Source organism: Diabrotica virgifera, chromosome 3, assembly GCF_917563875.1.
Source record: "Diabrotica virgifera virgifera chromosome 3, PGI_DIABVI_V3a".
Taxonomy (NCBI): Eukaryota; Metazoa; Arthropoda; class Insecta; order Coleoptera; family Chrysomelidae; genus Diabrotica; species Diabrotica virgifera.
Genome location: NC_065445.1, coordinates 50,882,330 through 50,901,607, shown reverse-complemented (window position 1 = coordinate 50,901,607; position 19,278 = coordinate 50,882,330). Strand labels below are relative to the sequence as shown.

General features: G+C 33.4%; 1 protein-coding gene across 3 annotated transcripts in view; it reads left to right on the top strand.

The window, feature by feature from the left end:
* The window catches only part of LOC114342601 (serine hydrolase-like protein), a 32,701-nt gene that overhangs the window by 9,456 nt on the left and 3,967 nt on the right, over positions 1–19,278 (top strand). For 2 of the 3 annotated variants that reach the window (XM_028293432.2, XM_028293439.2), the window contains exon 2: positions 10,577–12,683. In XM_028293432.2, coding sequence (XP_028149233.2) covers positions 10,577–11,418 — 842 coding nt within the window. In that variant the 3' untranslated portion in view covers positions 11,419–12,683. Of the gene's footprint in view, positions 1–10,576; positions 12,684–13,133; positions 13,744–19,278 lie in introns of those variants that run through there. The other variant, XM_028293424.2, reaches the window with a different exon arrangement.

Genomic DNA, 19,278 nt, shown 5'->3' with positions numbered 1-19,278 from the left:
ACCTAGTTATTGCACATTTTTTTACATACAATTAAGCATTTAATATTCAGCATTGGCACGCATACGGGTAATATAACCGCTCATATTACCCGTAGGCGCGCCAATGGTGAATATTAAATTCTTACTTGTAAGTCAAACAATGTGCAATATCTACGTCTTAAAACACAACAAATTTCATTTGCATATCTCAAGCGGTTTTAAAGCAATAAATAAATCGTCAGTTTGTAAGAAAAATTTCAACACCCTCTATCTCAGAAATGAAGCATTTGCGGACATAGGTTTATAAAGCAAACTGTCATTATTTTTTCATGTAGAATTACCCCTTGAAGTTTGCCACACTTGTTTAAAAACACCCTGTATTCATGAAAAACATGGGTAATTGTTAAAGTACCTAACTTTTTTATGGTCCAACATAAGCGAATGAATAAAAAAACATAATGTTGAGAAAACATGAATCTATAGTTGGGTTTTAATTTCAGTATTTTATAAATGCTAGAATATTCCACCGGGTGATGCGAAGTTTGAGAAAAAAACACAGTGTCATTGGTACACCCGGTATACAATGAAAATTTACCCGTTTAGTAACAGTAGTATTACAGCGATATTGTTAACCAATAAGGCTATCATATACTAAAAAATCACTTAAATCGGACAACAGGTTTAGGAAATTCGAGACCTCAAAAATGACCCATTTTTAAGGTGTCCGGTTAATTTTGCACCCCAGTGTATATTAATTCAGTCAATTTGTGCTCTAGGAGCCCCCCAGTGGGAAATTTTTGGAGTAGTTCTGATTTTTGTGTCATTACATACAGTCGGAAAAATGAAAGAATACCCATGAACAATCACATATTATTCAGATTATTAATAATCTATCTCTCTCGTTTGTTATTTATGAAAAAAACACAGCAAATACGAAATATGTGATTGATGTGATCGTTCCTGGGTATTCTTTCATTTTTCCGACTGTATGTATTTTAGGGTGCTGAATCCGAATATGAAGTTTGCGGACAAAATTTCGTGACGCAATATTGAAAAAATCGCGAAAAATGTCTGCCTTTTCCCGATTTTTTTGCTTAAATCTCGAAAACTATTAACTTTTAGTAAATGGTCTGTCAACAAAAATTAAAGTACTTAAAATTCTCTACAAATATCGCTATTTAGTTTTTTTTCAGACGAACCGCTCGGTCTAAAGTGTGAGTTGAAAATTGGCAATTTTTAACGGTCTCTGCAAAACCCACTTTTTACTTTCCAAAACTTTATTTTTTAATAGAATGTTGTCATTTAATAAATTTCTCCCAAGTTTCTGCACAAATAATTAAAAAGAAAAAAAGGTCGAAATTGCACAAATTCAGTATAACAAAAGGTAAGTAAAACTCTAACAAAACAAAACTTAAAATATCGTGATTATTAATATTACAAATTATAATACAAAATGTTGTTAAATACAAAATTGTATGAGCCGTTGTCTTTTAGAAGGTCCTTTGGTCTTTGCTTGTTCTGGAAAATAAAAGAGGTGATGTCAGTTCTAAAGGAGAGATGAGGACTGCAAAATGTATTGTGAGATTAAATATACCTTCTGCATTGTGCTGAGGTTCTTCGATGGCATTTGGTTCAGGGTCTGATTGCTCCATCGCAGTGGCGGCTCGTGGCCTTGGAGATAGGGTCTGCAAGTTTTTTTTGTCTCCTCATATAGGTATACCATCAAACTAAAAGGCTTAAATCATTATAGGAGATTTTGTTGTTTTTTGTTTTTTTATTTGATGTACTTGACATTATCTCTTGTTTCATGGTGTTTCGACAATACGTGTTGATTCTTTTGAGACAAGATAAATCCCGTTTATTTGAGGCAGAAATTGGTGGTAGTGGTGATAAGAAAATTGATGAACAGTTTGTTATAATGAATTTCAGTACATTACTACATAGAATTATACATACATATTTTGTAACTTATCCCACTTTCTGAAAATATTTGGATCGGCATAATTTTTAAGTACTTAACTTGTTATAATAAATATCTTGGAAATTCTTTGGCGAAGGTAACTTTTAAATTTTGAATCGTCAAAGAGGTCAAAAATTTGCAAATCTTCAAAATTCGAAAAACGAGTATCTATTTGCATATATTAGTAGGTATCCAAAATTTCAAGATATACCTACTCGTTTTTCGAGAGATGTATCATGTTGTTGTCTTTTTTGGGGTGGTTCGGAAATATCAAGCGAATCCAAAATGTCACTGCGTATATATTGGAAACTACTATCATTACGAAAATCTCTGAGATTTTGCACCAGCTTTCGTATTCTATTTTTTGAATAAATAATGTCAGTTGACTGATTTTGAACAATAATGAATATCTTGGGCAAACTCTGTCTTAAAAATATTTAAAAGAATATTAAAAGAGTAATTATTTAATAAAGTTCTCAAACCGATTACTTCACGGATCGAGGTATCGCCAATTTCAAAATCGTCGCCTTCGATAATAAAATCAAAAACTTCCAAAAGCTGTTTACGAAAATCTGCTACAGATACTAAAACTACCAGAGATAATCTGCTTAGATAAAACTAATCGAGATTTAAAATTTCATCGCGTCTGACAAACTGTTCGCTTTTTTTCGAAACAAATTTGTTCTAAAGCAGTAATCCGTTTAGGTGAGCTAAATTGGCAAGAAAAGACGATATTCTTTATTTTTTTACACGTATCATGCAAAACTAAATTCATTGTATGCGCATAATAGTGAGTAATTAAAGCTTGTGATGCAATATGTAGTTTTAACTTTTGACTGGAGACCATTCAATTCACCACACATCACAGCAACGCCGTCATAAGATTGCACCAGTTTGCCCTACCAATTTATTTTTGATATCAAAAAATTTTAATCTGTTCTTTAAAACACCAAAAATATATTCTGCCTTATTGCTTTTACTCACGTCTCTAAAACCTAAAAACCTCTCATAAATATTACCACGTAACGCGTATAGAACAACAATAATTGATAATTGTGAATGACATGATAATCAGAAGTTTCATCTACTTCCAGCGAAAAGCAAATGGTTTTCTAAATCTCAGATTCAATAACGTTATTCAAAATGTAACTATTTGATTAGGTATATTAGTGGAGTCACTGAAGGTGGATATGAGCTATTACCTCCGATTTCGTTGAACCTCCATCGATTTGCTTGAAAATTGGTAAGTGGTTAGAGGATATCTCAAGGAACAAAGGTGACGTGGTGCCATCTTGCGCTTTTACCCTGGGGGTGGATGCCACCCCTTCTCGGGGGTGAAAATTATTTTATTACAAATAACCCCATTATTCGATAGAGGGACACATTTGAAGCAAAATTTGTTATATAGAGTTAATAAAATAAATCAAAACTTTTTGAGTTATTAAAGATCTAAAATTTTAATTTTTCTTGAGAAAAATGCATGTTTTTAACCAATTTTTCATCAATAACTCAAAAAGTGTAAGTTTTTACAAAAAAGTTATTATTATCAAAATTGAAGCTAATAAAAAATGAAATAAACCCCTTACTAGAAAAACCTTTTAATTTTAACTAAAAGTGAGGTATAGGTAATTGAATGTATATTTTTTTCGGCGAGTAAAAAACTCATAAGTACTCAAGCTGAAATAACAGGAAATTGATGCATTTTTTAACATAAACTTATTAAACATTTGTCAAAGTACTTAAAAATATCTATCAAATGAGCCCACGTACATGTTGATAGCATTAAAATTTATGCTCCAAATGTTTTTCAAAATTTATCTTTTAAAAATTTTTCCAAAAAATGTACAGTGGAACCCCGTTAACTCGGATTAATCGGGACCGCGGGCGATCCGGGTTATCGAAAATTCGGGTTAGCCGGAGAAAATGGTAAAAATTATTAAAATATGGTATGCTTACAGATAAACTCCGTTATAATTGGCACACAGACACTTGTAAACCACGTTCGCGTTCCACACATACAAAGCGTCGTCGAGAGTCTCATTTTTAGCTTTCTTATCTTTGCACCGATTGTCCAAACTGTCTTTTGTTATCATTTTGAAACAAAAACAACATTTTAAGTTTTATTGCCATTACAAACACAAAATCTGAATATATTTACGAACCATTACAGAACGGAACGAACAATGCGACTTTACTACACACAATACCGTCTCGCAACGAGAACCAACTTATGTTATTCAATAAGAGTGAAGACTAAGACCATTGTTTGAAAAATAATTTTTTAATAGTTTTTTCTAAACAATGCTAAGACAGTTTCAAGTAAATAAAGGATACTACAGATACCTGTTGGTTTCGATAACACATTTTTACTAAGGTATATTATGTATCAAATTACACAAATACGCATTATCTCTCATTGTATAATGTGTTTGACATTGAAAATTGAAACGAATGAACTACATAGGAATTCGCTAAACCGACAAATTTTTACGAAGAAAGTTTATTATGATAATAAAATTAGCCTGAAAAATATAAGATATTATAGTATTCGAACAATATGTTTATAAGGAAAGATAAAAGAAAATATTTTAAGATGTTGAAAAGAAATTGGAAAATCCAGCATAAAGGACATACATTTTTATTGTTGGAATGTTTGTCTGATAAAAATCGGTCCGGGTTAGCCGGACTTCCGGGTTATCGGGGGCCGACTTATCGGGGTTCCACTGTAATTGTTTTTTTTTAATAACTCCGTTCGTCTTCAAGATATCAGGTTCATCTAAATACTGTTTAAAAGTTATTTACAAGTGCTATTTAAGCACGTTGAGCATAATCTTTTAGACCCCTTACTTTTTTAAACATAAAAGGTTAAATGGCCCCGGTTGCATGGTTCCCACAGCAAAATTTAAGATTTAAACGTTTCTATTTCGGTTATTTTTTACCCTATAGAAATAGTAAAACAGGTATAATATTTGGCACAGAAAAAACTAAAATTTGGTTATATATAATTTTCTACGTATATTGAGTATTTTTGGAGTTATTATCAAAAGAATATGAGAATTACAATAATTTTAAAAAGTATGATTTTTTTAAATTACATCTTTTTTTTCAAAAATATGCATTCTAAACCGTTCAAAATTATCGAAAACATTACTTATGCTAACATAAAGAAGTTATTGTGACGATTACTGTAAATTTTAATTTTTGTGGAAATGGCGTATGTTTTATTTTTCACTTTTTCCTAAAAAATTCGAAACGGTTCTTGTATTTTCATTATAACTTGCCTAATTTTGACGCTATTACCTTGTTCTGAAGCTCATTTGATAGGTATTCTGAAGTTCTTTGACAAATGTTTAGAAGGAATATTTTATACATTGCATCGTTTTCCCGTTATTTAAGCTTGAATACTTAGATTTGAGTACTCGTCGAAAAAAATACACATTCAATTGCCAATAACTCACTTTGAACTAACATTAGTTTAGTTCTTTATATAAAGGATGTATTCAATTTTTTATTATCTTTAATTTCCGTAATAATAACTTTTTTGAAAAAGCTTATAGTTTTTGATTTATACGTGAAAAACCGATTTAAAACATGCATTTTTTTACGAAAAAGATAAAATCTTTGGTCTTTAATAACTCAAAAACTGTTGACTTATTTTAATAACTTTATATAACAAACTTTGCTTATAATTTGTCCCTCTATCGACATATGTTATTATTTTTAATAAAATAATTTTCACCCCCGAGAAGGGGTGGCATCCACCCCCAGGGTAAAAGCGCAAGTTGGCATCATGTCACCTTTGTTCCTTGAGTTATTCTCTAATTATTTACCAATTTTCATGAAAATCGATGGAGGTTCAACGAAATGAGGTGAAAACCTTCAGTGACTGCACTATATGTATTAGTTCATTCTGTATTACGAATACACTTCGAATCAGAAAGTAAATATTTCAAAAACAATTTTATTATTTTCTCTATAATTACTTTGATTTTTAACAAATGCTTCGATCCATCATGTCCACTAAATGATAATTCCTGACAACTTAAAAAAATTACAATATCAATTAAACGACGTAAAACGGCGTGATTATTTTTGATAATTTCTGCCGATGCGATCTGGCGATGCCAAATGAAACACCGACCGGCAGATTTAAATATGCCGTACCTGCCTACGGAGAGAATGTATGTTCGCTTGCTCATCGACTTGTTATTTCGTTGAGTTTTACGCGTAAATCGTCAAGCTACGGAGTGCTACGGATGAGTTAGGTACGGCTAGCCGAAAAGTCAGATGAATGGCTCGGATCATTCATTTGTTTGAGAAGTCTGTTATGCGCAGGGATCACTTAACGCTCGGATTGATCAAATCCTTTTAAAAAACATGAATAAAATTTAGTCTGTATTATCTGACAGATTTTTTTTACTTCACAGATACAAATATTAAAAAAATCTATCTATATAAATGTGTGGGTCGGCACTGCCGACCCTGACCGGCCGCCACTGCTTCATCGTCAGCATCAGGGATCGTTCTCCTGGATAATAATAAAGGTGGTCAGATACTGACTTGTGATCATATATCAAGGAGAGATGAATGACTACAAAATAACTTGTGAGATTCATGAATGAAGACCCGCCTTCCGGCATCCACAATTGCGTTGGCAGCCCTATTTACATTTACATGAAATATACCGGAGTATTGAGTTTGGTGCAGGGCCCAAAGTGGTTGGCACTAGCATGAGACCCTTAGTAGTTTTTTTCAACCCCCTTTCACTTGGACCTTTTTTTTTGCACGTCAGGTGTGGCTTGATATAAGGATAACCACTGACTGCCGCACCTAATAGTGAATGTTCTCGGGTAGCACCTTCGGTAGGGGATAATGAGGCAATGTTGGCCTTATTTTTGTATGATGAAGATACGTATTGTGTATTGTATGTATCTCAAATCGTTCATATCGGTCTCTTTTTTCCATATAGAGCCATGGGAAACATGTTTCCTGCTGTGGCCATCTCATCTTGATGAGATTTGAAAGCCTCAGTGGTTGGTTGCAAGTCTGTGTTCTTCTGCAGCACTTTAAGAAATTTCACTTTCCCATGATTAAACAATGCAAAAGTAGTAGCACAAACACTCATCGCATATAGGAATAATAATATATGGCCCATTAGGATTTTCTCAGCAGCCAGATGAGGGTTGTAGAGGTTTTGCGACTCGTCTTGGGGCAAGTTCCGTGTCTGTATGTGCGGTGCCATCCATTACCAAGTTTTAGTGCGTTATTGCGATTTCGCACTCGTACGCGGTGGTATGCGTCGTTTTTACGCGCCGTCCGTTTTATTGCAATCTATGTTATACAAAATAATAAACAATACATATATGAGTGTTAGGAAAGTGGCACAGTCAGTATTCACCCAGTGGTGAATACCTAAAAAAGGAGTACAATAATAATTGAATTAATACAGTTATTAATAATTAATTGAATTAATTTGAATAGTACAATAGTAATAAGTTGGAATGATTAATTAGTTTCTAGTGTTTAGGTCAAGAGTGTGTGTTCTTTTTAGTCTTCTGTTCTGTAGGGGTGTCAGGAGATTGGTGACTAATATGTTTGGGTGAACCTGTAGTCTATTGTGGTACTTGGAGCACAGAGAAATTATTTCTTCTTTGACGGTTTGGACTTGGAGATCCCTATGTATATTATCGTCAGAAATGTACCAAAGAGCTTGGCACAGTTGCCTTAGAACTTTTGATTAAAAGCGCTGTATCTTGAGTAGATTTGTTTCACTGGCATTTCCCCAGATTTGGGTGCCATACGTCCAGATGGGTTTAAGTACACATTTGTAGATCAGCAGTTTATTGACTTATGCGTGATTTTTGATTCATGAACCAGTACATCTTTCTATATACGAGTCCCAGTTGCAGTCGTTTGTTCCAAATATGCTTTTGCCATGTTAATAGGCTGTCTAGGTAAATTCCCAAGTATTTGACGTCACTTCTTATTGGCAGTGGTGTGTTGTTAAAGATTACAGCTGGATTGATCCCCTTCACATTCACTTCAGATTCACATCTTTGTCATATGTTCCGATGACGGATCAATTGTAAAGGGTTTTTACCCATATATTTTTACTTTGGTGGTTAGCATGTAGATTCTAAGTGAGTATAACCTATAACTTTTATAACCTTAGTCAACATTTTAAATACTTTGCATCATTTTATCTATTTTATCTGGTTGTACACATTTTAGGATTGCACTGATGATGATCGGTCAACCGATCGAAAACTAGTTCTGTATTTGATGTAGCCCTGTATAGGGATTTTAACAAATATACCTTTTATAAAGGATTTTATGTTTTTGTAATGGTATACAGCCAACTACAGGAAATTTTTCCTCGTGGATTTGATCCCCTTCCTTAGTGTAAACGTAATATGTGTTGACTTATAGCTATTAACTTTGACTCTCCACAGTTTAAACCATATTTCAAGTCTATTTAAGTGACTTTGTAGTATCTGAGAAGCTAGGGTCGGATTTTCGTGGCAGGCCATTAAGACAGTGTCATCAGCATATTATGTTGCAAGTGTTGTACGATCTGAAGTTGGTATATCTGCTGTGAACAGGAGGTACAGTGTGGGTCCAAGGACACTTCCTTGGGGTACGCCAGAGTGGATGGGGTGTAGAGTAGTGAGGGCCTCTTATAGTTTTATCTGATACGATCTGCCGGTAAGGTATGATTGTAGGAGCATGTAGATTCGATGAGGCAGTTGTACAACGTGGGGTCCTAACCATTAGACGATCACGCCCACATGTAAATAATTCAAATAAAAATATTCTGTCTTTTTCCAAAACTTATTGTTGACTCGTTTCCCTGGCAACTATTCCTTCTTTTTTTAATAGATGAATAAGTTTTTAACATTTTTCTCGCCTAAAAAGTTGACTTTGCAGAGACCGCTGAAAATTGCTCATTTTCAACTCGCACTTCAGACCGAACGGCTCGTCTGACAAAAAAAAAACTACGCGGTAATTCTCTACAAATAGTGATATTTGTAGAGAATTTTGAGTACTTTAATTTCTGTAAACAAATAATTTACTAAAAGTTAAACGTTTTCGAAATTTAATAAAAAAAGCGGAAAAAGCAGAAATTTTTGGCTTTTTTCAATGTTGCGTCACGAAATTTTGTCCGCAAACCTAATATTCGGATTCAGCAACCCAAAATACATACGGAATGAAAGAAATCAGAACTGTCCTAAAACTTTCCTAGTAAAAAACACAATTTAACTTAATTATATAGTGTTTTATCATTTATATAATTGGGAATAGTGATTATTATTCACTTCGGATTAAAAAGCATAAAGTTTCACTTAAGGGAGGGTATGGCTTGAAGTTTTAAATTTTTTTGATTATTTTTAATGAAAGTACATAACTTTAAGATTATGTTTTTCTCTGAAAATTTCAGATTGATCGGAGTAAAATTACCAGAGAGACAGCAGGTTGAATATCCCTACCTTCGACTCGCTTCGCGTTCATAAACGTTCAACAACTGTTCCCCTTCTCTTTTGTAGATTATTCCGCGATTTAAAAACAAATTCAGATGTGCATCATTTTTCAATTTGACAAATAAATAAGAACACGATGACGAAGTTGTCAAATAAACGCGTTTTTCTCAAAAATGCTTTTATTTCAAAGGTAGTGGACATTGTAACTCAAAAATCACTAAAAAACATGAAGTAAAAACTACTTCTATGTAATTGGTATATTTATTAAACATTTTAAAAATCCCAGTGGATTGAATAAAATGTGTTTAATTCAGAACGTTTTCGGACCTATCAGTCCATCATTAGTGAATTCGAATACTTGCTAAATAGCCCCAGAATCAAACAATGGTTGAATTTACAATTCAATCTACATTATGTCATAGTAATATTGAACAGGCTAAACGCCGATGTTAAAAGATATAACCTCCGGGAACATGGTGAAACCCCACCAGGAAACTTAAACAACCATCTTAGGCCAACGTTGACTACCAAGTCTAGGTACTTTTTTATCAAGTCTACATTTTTTTTCACAGAATTTATTTAATTATCCACTTCTGACACCAGTGTAATGTTTTTTTTTAAATTTTCTAACACTAAACACAGTTAGTGTATACCATTTATTCACGTAACCGGACAAATTTATGTTTTCGACTAACCTGTTTAGCTTCTAATTTCTCTTATATATGAGTATACTTTTCTCGCTGGTCGGAAGCTCCTAGAACTCCGTAGAATCTTCTCGGCGCAGTTAGAACCTGTAGCTTAATATTGTTTTAGGTGCTTTTTAATAGTTATTACTTTCTACTAGGCAGTTCGTGTTCCTGGCAGAATTCTATAAGACAATTATGTCCCTAGATTTTGTGAGACGTAATGTCTTCAAGTCCAATGTAAAAATTTTTTCGGCATAATTCTTTCCGAATGATGAGCGTCACTGCAATATCTTTGGCAACATTGATAATTTAAGTATATCTAAGTTAATCTAAGTATAACATATCGCTTTGGTCTTCGTAAATATTGCACGCATGCATTAGTCTGCACAAAGTCCAAATCTTTATTATTTTGTAATATAAAGATGTATGATCTTAATCTACAAAAACTTGACAGATTCATTTTTCTGTTCCAGCGAAAACATGGGGCGAAGAAAAAGATCCTCTCATACTCTGCTTTCACGGAATAATGGACAATGCTGGAAGCTTTAACAGACTTATTGCTCAATTGCCTTCCACGTTCTATTACGTCTGTATAGATTTGCCAGGACACGGAAGATCATCATCCTTTCCTCCTCATCTACCGCTTCATACTTTAAATTTCCTTTTGGTTTATAAACACGTAACTAGGTACTTTAAGAGAAAGTTTGTGATCATGGGTCACAGTTATGGGGGTCAATTAGGCTTTTTGTACGCCCAGATGTACCCCGAGTGTGTCGAGAAACTTATACTGTTGGATACAGTGACAATGTACCCGATAAAAAGTAAAGACTGTATGGATTTTTTAGATGAAAGAATAGATAGTCATCTTAAAATCTGTAATAAATTGAATAATAAAGAAGCACCAGTTTACACGTGGGAGGAAGCTTTGGAAAAGGTACAAAAAGGACGAAATTACAGCGAAATAAAGCGGGAATCTGCCGAAGCTTTAATAGAAAGGGCCTTAGAGCCACAGGGAGAACTTTACAAGTTTACATTAGACCAAAGAATTAAAAACTTTGTGAATCCTTTAAGAGACCATAGGTTAGCTATGGAAGGTATGAAAGTCAATCCTGTAAAATGCCCAATATTGATGGTTTTAGGGAACCAGAATGGATTTCAATTGAAAGTAATGGAACCTGTTATAAAGTTTTTGAAGAAGTGGAAAAATGTTGAATTTCATATGGTAGAAGGCAATCACGATGTCCATAACGATTATCCAGATAGAGTGTCCCCATTCGTTAACAAATTTTTATTATTACCAAAAGGAAAACTGTAGACGACAGGGTTATTATTTTTTCATACAATTTTGATTGTATATTGTTATTTATACCATAACGAACTTTCTTGTTCTTTCTCGAAACTCCTTACGCCTCTCAGGGGAGTCGGAGGTTTTATTCATCCTCTATCCATGTCTTCCATTTCTTGCGGTCCTTTGCTAACTCTTTTATTTTTGAATATGTTTTTCCTTTTTCCTGTCCTATTTTTATAATCTGTTCGATTCATCTATTCCTTGGCTTCCCTTTCCTTCTTTCACCATATCTTTTTAATTCCATCACGTTAACAAATTTTTATTATTACCTACCAATAGGAAAACTGTAGAAGACAGGGTTATTATTTTTTCATACAACTTAGATTGTATATTGTTATTTATACCATAACGAACTTTCTTCTTCTTCTTCTTTCTCGAAACTCCTTACTCCTCTCAGGGCGTCGGAGGTTTTATTAATCCTCTATTCATATCTTCCATTTCTTGCTTTCATGCTTTCAACGTGTCCATCGTGGTTGCTTTTAAAGTTCAGGTGTCACATGAGTAAGGCAAGACTTATTCTTTAGATGCCGTGTCCGTATTCAGACATTAGTCGTCATCCTGCTTACAATTTGCTGAAACACGCTTACAGCGATGAAAGTTTCTTTCGACCAATCTATCTCTTTCTCTCCACTTTATATTATATTGGGAGGAAGAAGATGATATATAGGTTCGTCAAATATGTAGATGGCCGAAATATTCTGTTGTGCTCCTCTTTATGATGTTTATGAGCTCACGTTCTGAATTCATGATTTTAAGAACATCTTCATTGGACGTGTGCAAAACCCACGATGTTTTTAGGATCGCACCACAATTCGAGTGCTGCTAATTTGTTAATCATTGTGGTTCTTAATGTCCATGTCTCACAACCATATTATAGGATAAACCACACTAAATGAAATGAACTACCTATACCTAACTATATAATAAATATCAAACTACCAATTTCTTTTAAATGTTCATGTTTTTGGGGTATTTTATTTTTTATAATAAATAACGAAACCTGCAAGGTATTTTAATTGTTGATTGTTTTTATTAACTGCCAAAATAATAAATACAAATAATAGTAATATTCTTAGTAAAACAATGGTATGGTATTGGTATTAACTAATACAAACTATTATTTGTTAATAGGTACATAAATGTATAACTTTTTACATGTTTTTATCTTTTTATATTATTACTTATTAAGTTGATCTTTGTTGGTATTTATTGAGAATAAAAGTGAAATGCAAGATAGTGTTTTATTTTTATTTGCACTTTTATCAATGTCTGATAATGTCACTTTTATCAATGTCTGATAATATAATGACTAGTTGATGACTATAAGACACATACAAGTTGATACAATATTCACATAAAACTTAAAAATATTGTTGTTTCGAGAGATTATAAACTTACTACCGAAAAATTCATAATACGATAACAATGCCAATAATAACATACGCAAGCGAAAACTGGAAAATTAATACAAAAAAACATGAATCAAAATCCACGCAATCAAAATGTGAGAAACATTTGAGAAAAATGCTCGGATAAACAAACTTAGACAAAACAATAAATAACGATAAGACGAGTAAAAAAGGTGCCCTTCGGTTTTTTTTTAATTTCGTTAAAAATAGTATGAGAGAATATGCTCTATTGTCTGATTTATTACGTTATGCTATAGTATAACTTTTTTTTAGCTAAAACATGGGGTGAACCAGATGACCCTTTAATACTCTGCTTCCATGGATTTTTGGACAATGCTGGTACCTTTAATCGGTTAATACCATACTTACCGAACAGCTTCTACTACGTCTGTATAGACCTCCCTGGTCATGGCAGATCATCATACTTTCCACCAAATCTACCTATAAATACCTTAAATTATATTTTAGCATATAGGTACATTAGTTTACATTTTAAAAGGCAGTTTGTGATATTAGGTCATAGTTATGGAGCTCAGTTAGGCTATCTTTACACTCAGGTGTATCCAAAAGATGTACAAAAGTTAATAATGCTTGACACAGTTACGCTATTTCCTGTGTCTGTTAGGAATTTTAAAAAGTATCTTTGTGAGACAATTGATAACTACCTTCAACAGGAGATCAAGATGGCTTCGGGGACTCGACCCACCTACACGAAAGAAGAGGCTTTACATAAACTACATACAGGAAGGAGTTATGCGCCGATTAAATTAGAAGGCGCGGAGGCTTTATTGGAGAGATCAATAGAAGAAACTGAGGATGGTCGATATAGATTTACTTTAGACCCGAGAATCAAAAATACATTTACACTTGTAAGAGATCTCAGGTAAGTGCTTTAGTTTGTTTTTAAACCAGGAGGAGTAAACTAAAAAGACAGATTCACACCCAAGAAAGTCACTAGAAAAATCACCAAATAATCTTTTTTGGTTGATCATATCGGCTTTCGGCGGTAATTCATACATATTATAGATATTATACAGTGTGTTCACGGATGGGGTGCCCAAGACGAAAAACTTTTTTATTTTCAATTTTAGCGAAAAATGTCGTTCTTTATAAAAAGTTTTGCTTGTTCTAAAACCCCATAAAACGAAATAAACTTCAAGTTTTTCAAAACCTGCTTAATTTTGTAGTTAATTTTGGGTAAATCCGTATAAATTTTTGCACTAAGTTCGAAATCTTAACAACAATCTAGTGTTGCTAAGCTACAATGTAGCTGAATAACTGTCAACTCCGATAAATAGTTTTGCGAATTGTGATTCTTTTTCGATAAGATAATGTTAACCATCCAACATAGAATTTATATTGTAAAGTGTTATGGAATTGGAGCTGTGAAATGTTAAATAAAAAATATTGAGATGGACTCGTTACGCGGAATGGTTTGAACAAACTGATAAAGAAATTCAATGAGACAGGATCTGTTGAAAACAGAAAAAGATCGAAAACAACGTATAGAGATTATCAAGTCAAACTAGTTTGATTTTATTCAACAAACTTGACTTGACTTGAAAACCAAACTTTTTTTTGTAAAAAAGTTTGACTTGACTTGATTTCGATATCTTTAGGTTTGACTTGAAATCAAACTTCTTCAAACAGTTTGAAGTTTGAATATCATATTGCACAACGTGTTTATTTCCATTTCTAATTGAGAGGGTACCTACTGACTTTTGTTTTGACTTATTTGGATACGTCTGAATCTGTACTCTGCTACTCCTCAAATTAGTTTGTAGTTCATATTAAGAAGTATGTGCTTGGCTTGTTTACTACGTTCGTTTTGTGTGCTTTTGTGTTAAGTGTGTGCTTTGTGAAATAATATCTTCTCTTCTTCTTCTTTTTATATAGACATTACTCTGTTTTTCAATGTGCCTCCAGTAAGTTGTCATTCCATCTTTTTCAAGGTCTTCCCACTGATCGTCTTCCTATTGGGGAACCGTCTCTCGCCGTCCTTACTACTCTATTTGTTGTCACTCGGCTTATGTGGTCGTTCCATTCTACTCTTCTGCTTTTCACCCAGTTATTAATGTTGTCCACCTTGCATCTCCTTCGTATATCTGCACTTGTAGCTCTATCCCACAGCGTCTTACCATCGATTTTTCGCAATGTTTTTATCTCTGTTGTTTCTGGCAATCTTTTTGTCCTTTCTGTATTAGGTCGTGTTTCTGCCGCGTATGTCATTATTGGTCTGATGACTGTTTTGTAAATTCTGCCTTTCACTTCTTTTCCGATGTTTTTATTTCTCCATATTGTTTCATTCAGGCAACCTGCGGCTCTGTTTGCTTTATTCATCTGATCTTCCACTTCTCTTTCGAGCTTTCCGTAACTGCATAGTGTGATGCCTAGATATTTAAACTCCATGACTTGTTCTATTATTTGACCCTCCAGTTCTAATTTACACTTTATTAGATCTGCTGTTATAACCATGCATTTAGTATTTTTTGGGGAAATTAACATGTTAAATTTTCTAGCGGTTATATTAAATTCGTGCAGCATACTTTGTAAATCATCTTCACTTTGAGAGATTAGTATTGCGTCGTCTGCATAGCAGATTATTTTAAGTTGTTTTTCTCCCATTTGGTATCCTTTTTTTATTCTTACTTTTAATAATATCTGAACCTGAATATTTTTCGGCTCAGAACAAGTACCAGATCAAATTGAGTCTGATTTTGAAGGTACATATCTCTTCTCTTCCGCTGCAAAAATTAAAAGAAAAAAATCTGTAGTTGAAGTTGAATTAATTAAGAAAAATAAATATACTGATTTATTTGATATTGAGGCAGGTGATTTCAAAACAATGAAAATTGAAAAGTACATACTTGTATTATGTAAAAATAAAGAACAGTGTTATAAAATTACAATAAGTGAACTAATTCTTTAAGACGACATTGCAAAGTCGCAAAAAATCATTAAACCTATAATATTTTGTTGTTCCTTCATAAATTTCTGTTAAAGGGGCCGTTCAAGTACCGTAGTAACACAATTTTACAACCTCTTTATCCCATCTGTACCTTTTCATATTTTTTTGTGAAGAACGGTCCAGCTATTTATTGCCAACATGTGTTACTGTGCTTGATCTTCAAAACAATGAAAATTGAAAAGTACATACTTGTATTATGTAAAAATAAAGAACAGTGTTATAAAATGACAATAAGTAAACTAATTCTTTAAGACGACATTGCAAAGTCGCAAAAAAATCATTAAACCTAGTCTATCAAAAATATAATATTGTGTTTGTTGTTCCTTCATAAATTTTTGTTAAAGGGGCCGTTCAAGTATCGTAGTAACACAATTTTACAACCTCTTTATCCCATCTGTACCTTTTCATCTTTTGTTCTAAAGAACGGTCCAGCCACCAACATGTGTTACTGTGCTTGATCTTTATCGACAAATTTTAAGATTTTTTCACTTGAATACTATTGTCCTATTGTAACATGAGCGGAGCGTGAGGAGGCAATATAATACAATCCAGGGGTTCTATGTAAAATATAAACGCAAGTTGAAAAATTGGGAGATTGTGATTCCGTATTTTTTTTATTTAAGTTAAAAAACAATGTTATGTAACGCGCTGTTCGCAGCTCGACAACCCTTTTTGGGTCCTGGCTTGTTCTAGGATTTTCCGCCATTCTGTTCTGTTCCTTGCTTTGTTCTTCCAATTGGTAATCTCAAGTGTTTTCAGGTCTTGTTCCATGTATCTAACTTTGGTTCTTCCCTTTGACTTTCTCCCTACTGGTGTTTGCCTCATTATATGTTTTGGTGTTTCGGTCTCCAACATCCGTTTAACATGGCCCATCGCCCATCCAGCGCAGACGTCCGATCTTTAAGGATGTTATGACCTCGGATTCGTTGTATGTTGCGTATAGTTCAAAATTATATCTTCTGCGCCATAGGTCATTCTCTTTCACCCCCTTATAATCGCTTTTCGACAGTGTCCATGTCTCTGATCCATATATAAGGACCGGTTTTATCAGGGTTTTGTATATTTTGCATTTGGCTTTTCTCGTGATTAGATCACGATTTCGCGTTGTTCGATCTTAGATGTTTAATTAGTCCATTTACTAAGTTACCCTCCCCCAACTTGCGTTACGTACCTAATATTTTAAAGCTTACAAAGTAGATAAAATTACACTTGGTATGATAAAAAAATTATCCAACGAATTCTTTGTTTTAATCTAGTGACACTCTAATATAAAAAAGTTATATTGATAAAACGAAACTTACCAGCAAGCAATTCTAAGCATACATACAGGAATCATTTTCAAAAAATTTACCCTATTTGTCTATAATCGCTTCCTGTATCAAGATACTTTTAAGTGGCACTCATTGTAATATTCATTTTCTTATCTTAATTAGCAACTAACATGTCAATCTCGACAAAAAAGTATATCTACTAAATAAATTAGGGGTAGGAGGGGTATGATAGGGTAGCTAAGGAAAATAACAAAAATACAAAATAATTACGTTTATTACTATTACTAATTGATGGTGCGTTACGTCATTAATCTAACTATGATTGGGTACAATCTTTGGAAAATCAACCTATCACATTTTTCAACAATTAGCCATTAATAAGAACATTATGAAAAACCATCTTGCCCCATACTATGGGGTAATGGAATTTGGGCATGATGGTGATGCTAATTAATTCTCACAAAACAAACAAAAATGTGTATTTTCTCCAGATCTTCATTGTCCACCCCAGCACAAGCATTGTGAGCTCAACATCCACAGATCTGGCAGCCTACCCAGGGTTCTGACGGTGTCACTTTATCTATGGCTGTTTTCATAGTATCTCTTGACCGCTCTCCTCTTTTTGTTTTGTTCTTGTAAGTACGTACCATGGTATTATCTAAAACAATAATCCAATGTTATTTATTAAGAAATTTAAATTAACCCAGACTTACCACCAATTTCCCATCATACCCCGCACCCAATACCCCATCTTGCCTCAAAAGGTAACTTTGAACAAAAAAAATTCACTAATTAAATGTTTAACGTATTCACACAAACAATATGCCATTATCAAAATAAGAATACTAGTAAACAACGATAAAAAAGACATTAATGAGGTGATCATAATTACCTTAAAATAACGATGGTTGTCCTTGCACAAAATTAGATCAACGGAGCGCTAAAACAGTTTTCCGTTTGTAAACAAAAAACGCGTGCACTCTCATTCACGATTTCTCTTGCAGTGACCATTAGTCGAATGACTCTTCCTATTGAGTTACTGCATGCTATTCACCAACGAGTAGTTTCTTGTTTTTGTGCGGTACCCCGTCTTACCTCGCGACCCCGTCATGCCCCCCATTCCCCTATTTTTCAAACTCTTTCAAACTAGTTTGACAAACAGTTTGAATTTTCAAACCTGTACGATTGACCAGTTTGACTTGACTCGAATTATTTGTCAGAAGGATTGACTTGAGTTTGACTTGAAATTAAGTCAAACTCAAGTCAAGTTCAAACATTCAAGTCAAACTTGTGCAACTCTAACAACGTATAATGAGGATGATGCTGCAGCTACTGCCCTAGCTATGTAGTCAGTAAGGGAAAATCCAAAGTTAAGTTTACGAAAAAGAGCAGCGGAAGTTGATTTTAGCAAACGTCACTTACAGAAAATATTCGAGCAAAACAACAGTCATCCCTTCAAACCAAAATTTATTCACACCTTACAATATTGTGATTATGTCATGAGGCTTGACTTTTGTGCAATAATTGGTGAAAAACTTATGAATGGCCGCTTCTTTCACTACAATATTCTATTTTCCACGTTATATTGAAGTCTTTGTTGAACGCTTAACATTGTCGAAAAAATGACAATTCACAAAATTGTTAACCGGAGTTGACAGTTACTAAGCTACATTGTAGCTTAGCACAGCACCACTAGATTATTGTTACGATTTTGAACTTATACACATACGTGTTATTATACACATTGACACATACGTGTCAAAATTTATAGTAGTCGAGGAAATGAAGCTTAAAAAATGGCAAAACCTCGCAATTTTTTCGTCCAGTATCGATTTGTACAAAAATTTGGGATTAGGCTCATTACACCGTCTAGTTCATTTTCTATATTGAGCCGTTGTACGCTTTTGGATTTTTAAGGGTGAAAACTACCCCTAATTGTAAAAAACTATAAAATAACATTTTATACTTTAATATTGTCAACATTTGGTTCTTAATATTTACATAATGATTGCTTTATGCTTTAAGATATACTATCATAATATTTCAACCCTTAAAACCACCCTTGTTGGAGCTATATATAAAAAATTTACTTATCCTAAAAGAATAATTTCGGCTTGCATCGATTTACATAAATTTTGGAATTAGGATCATCTCACCCTGTACTTCATATTCTATATCA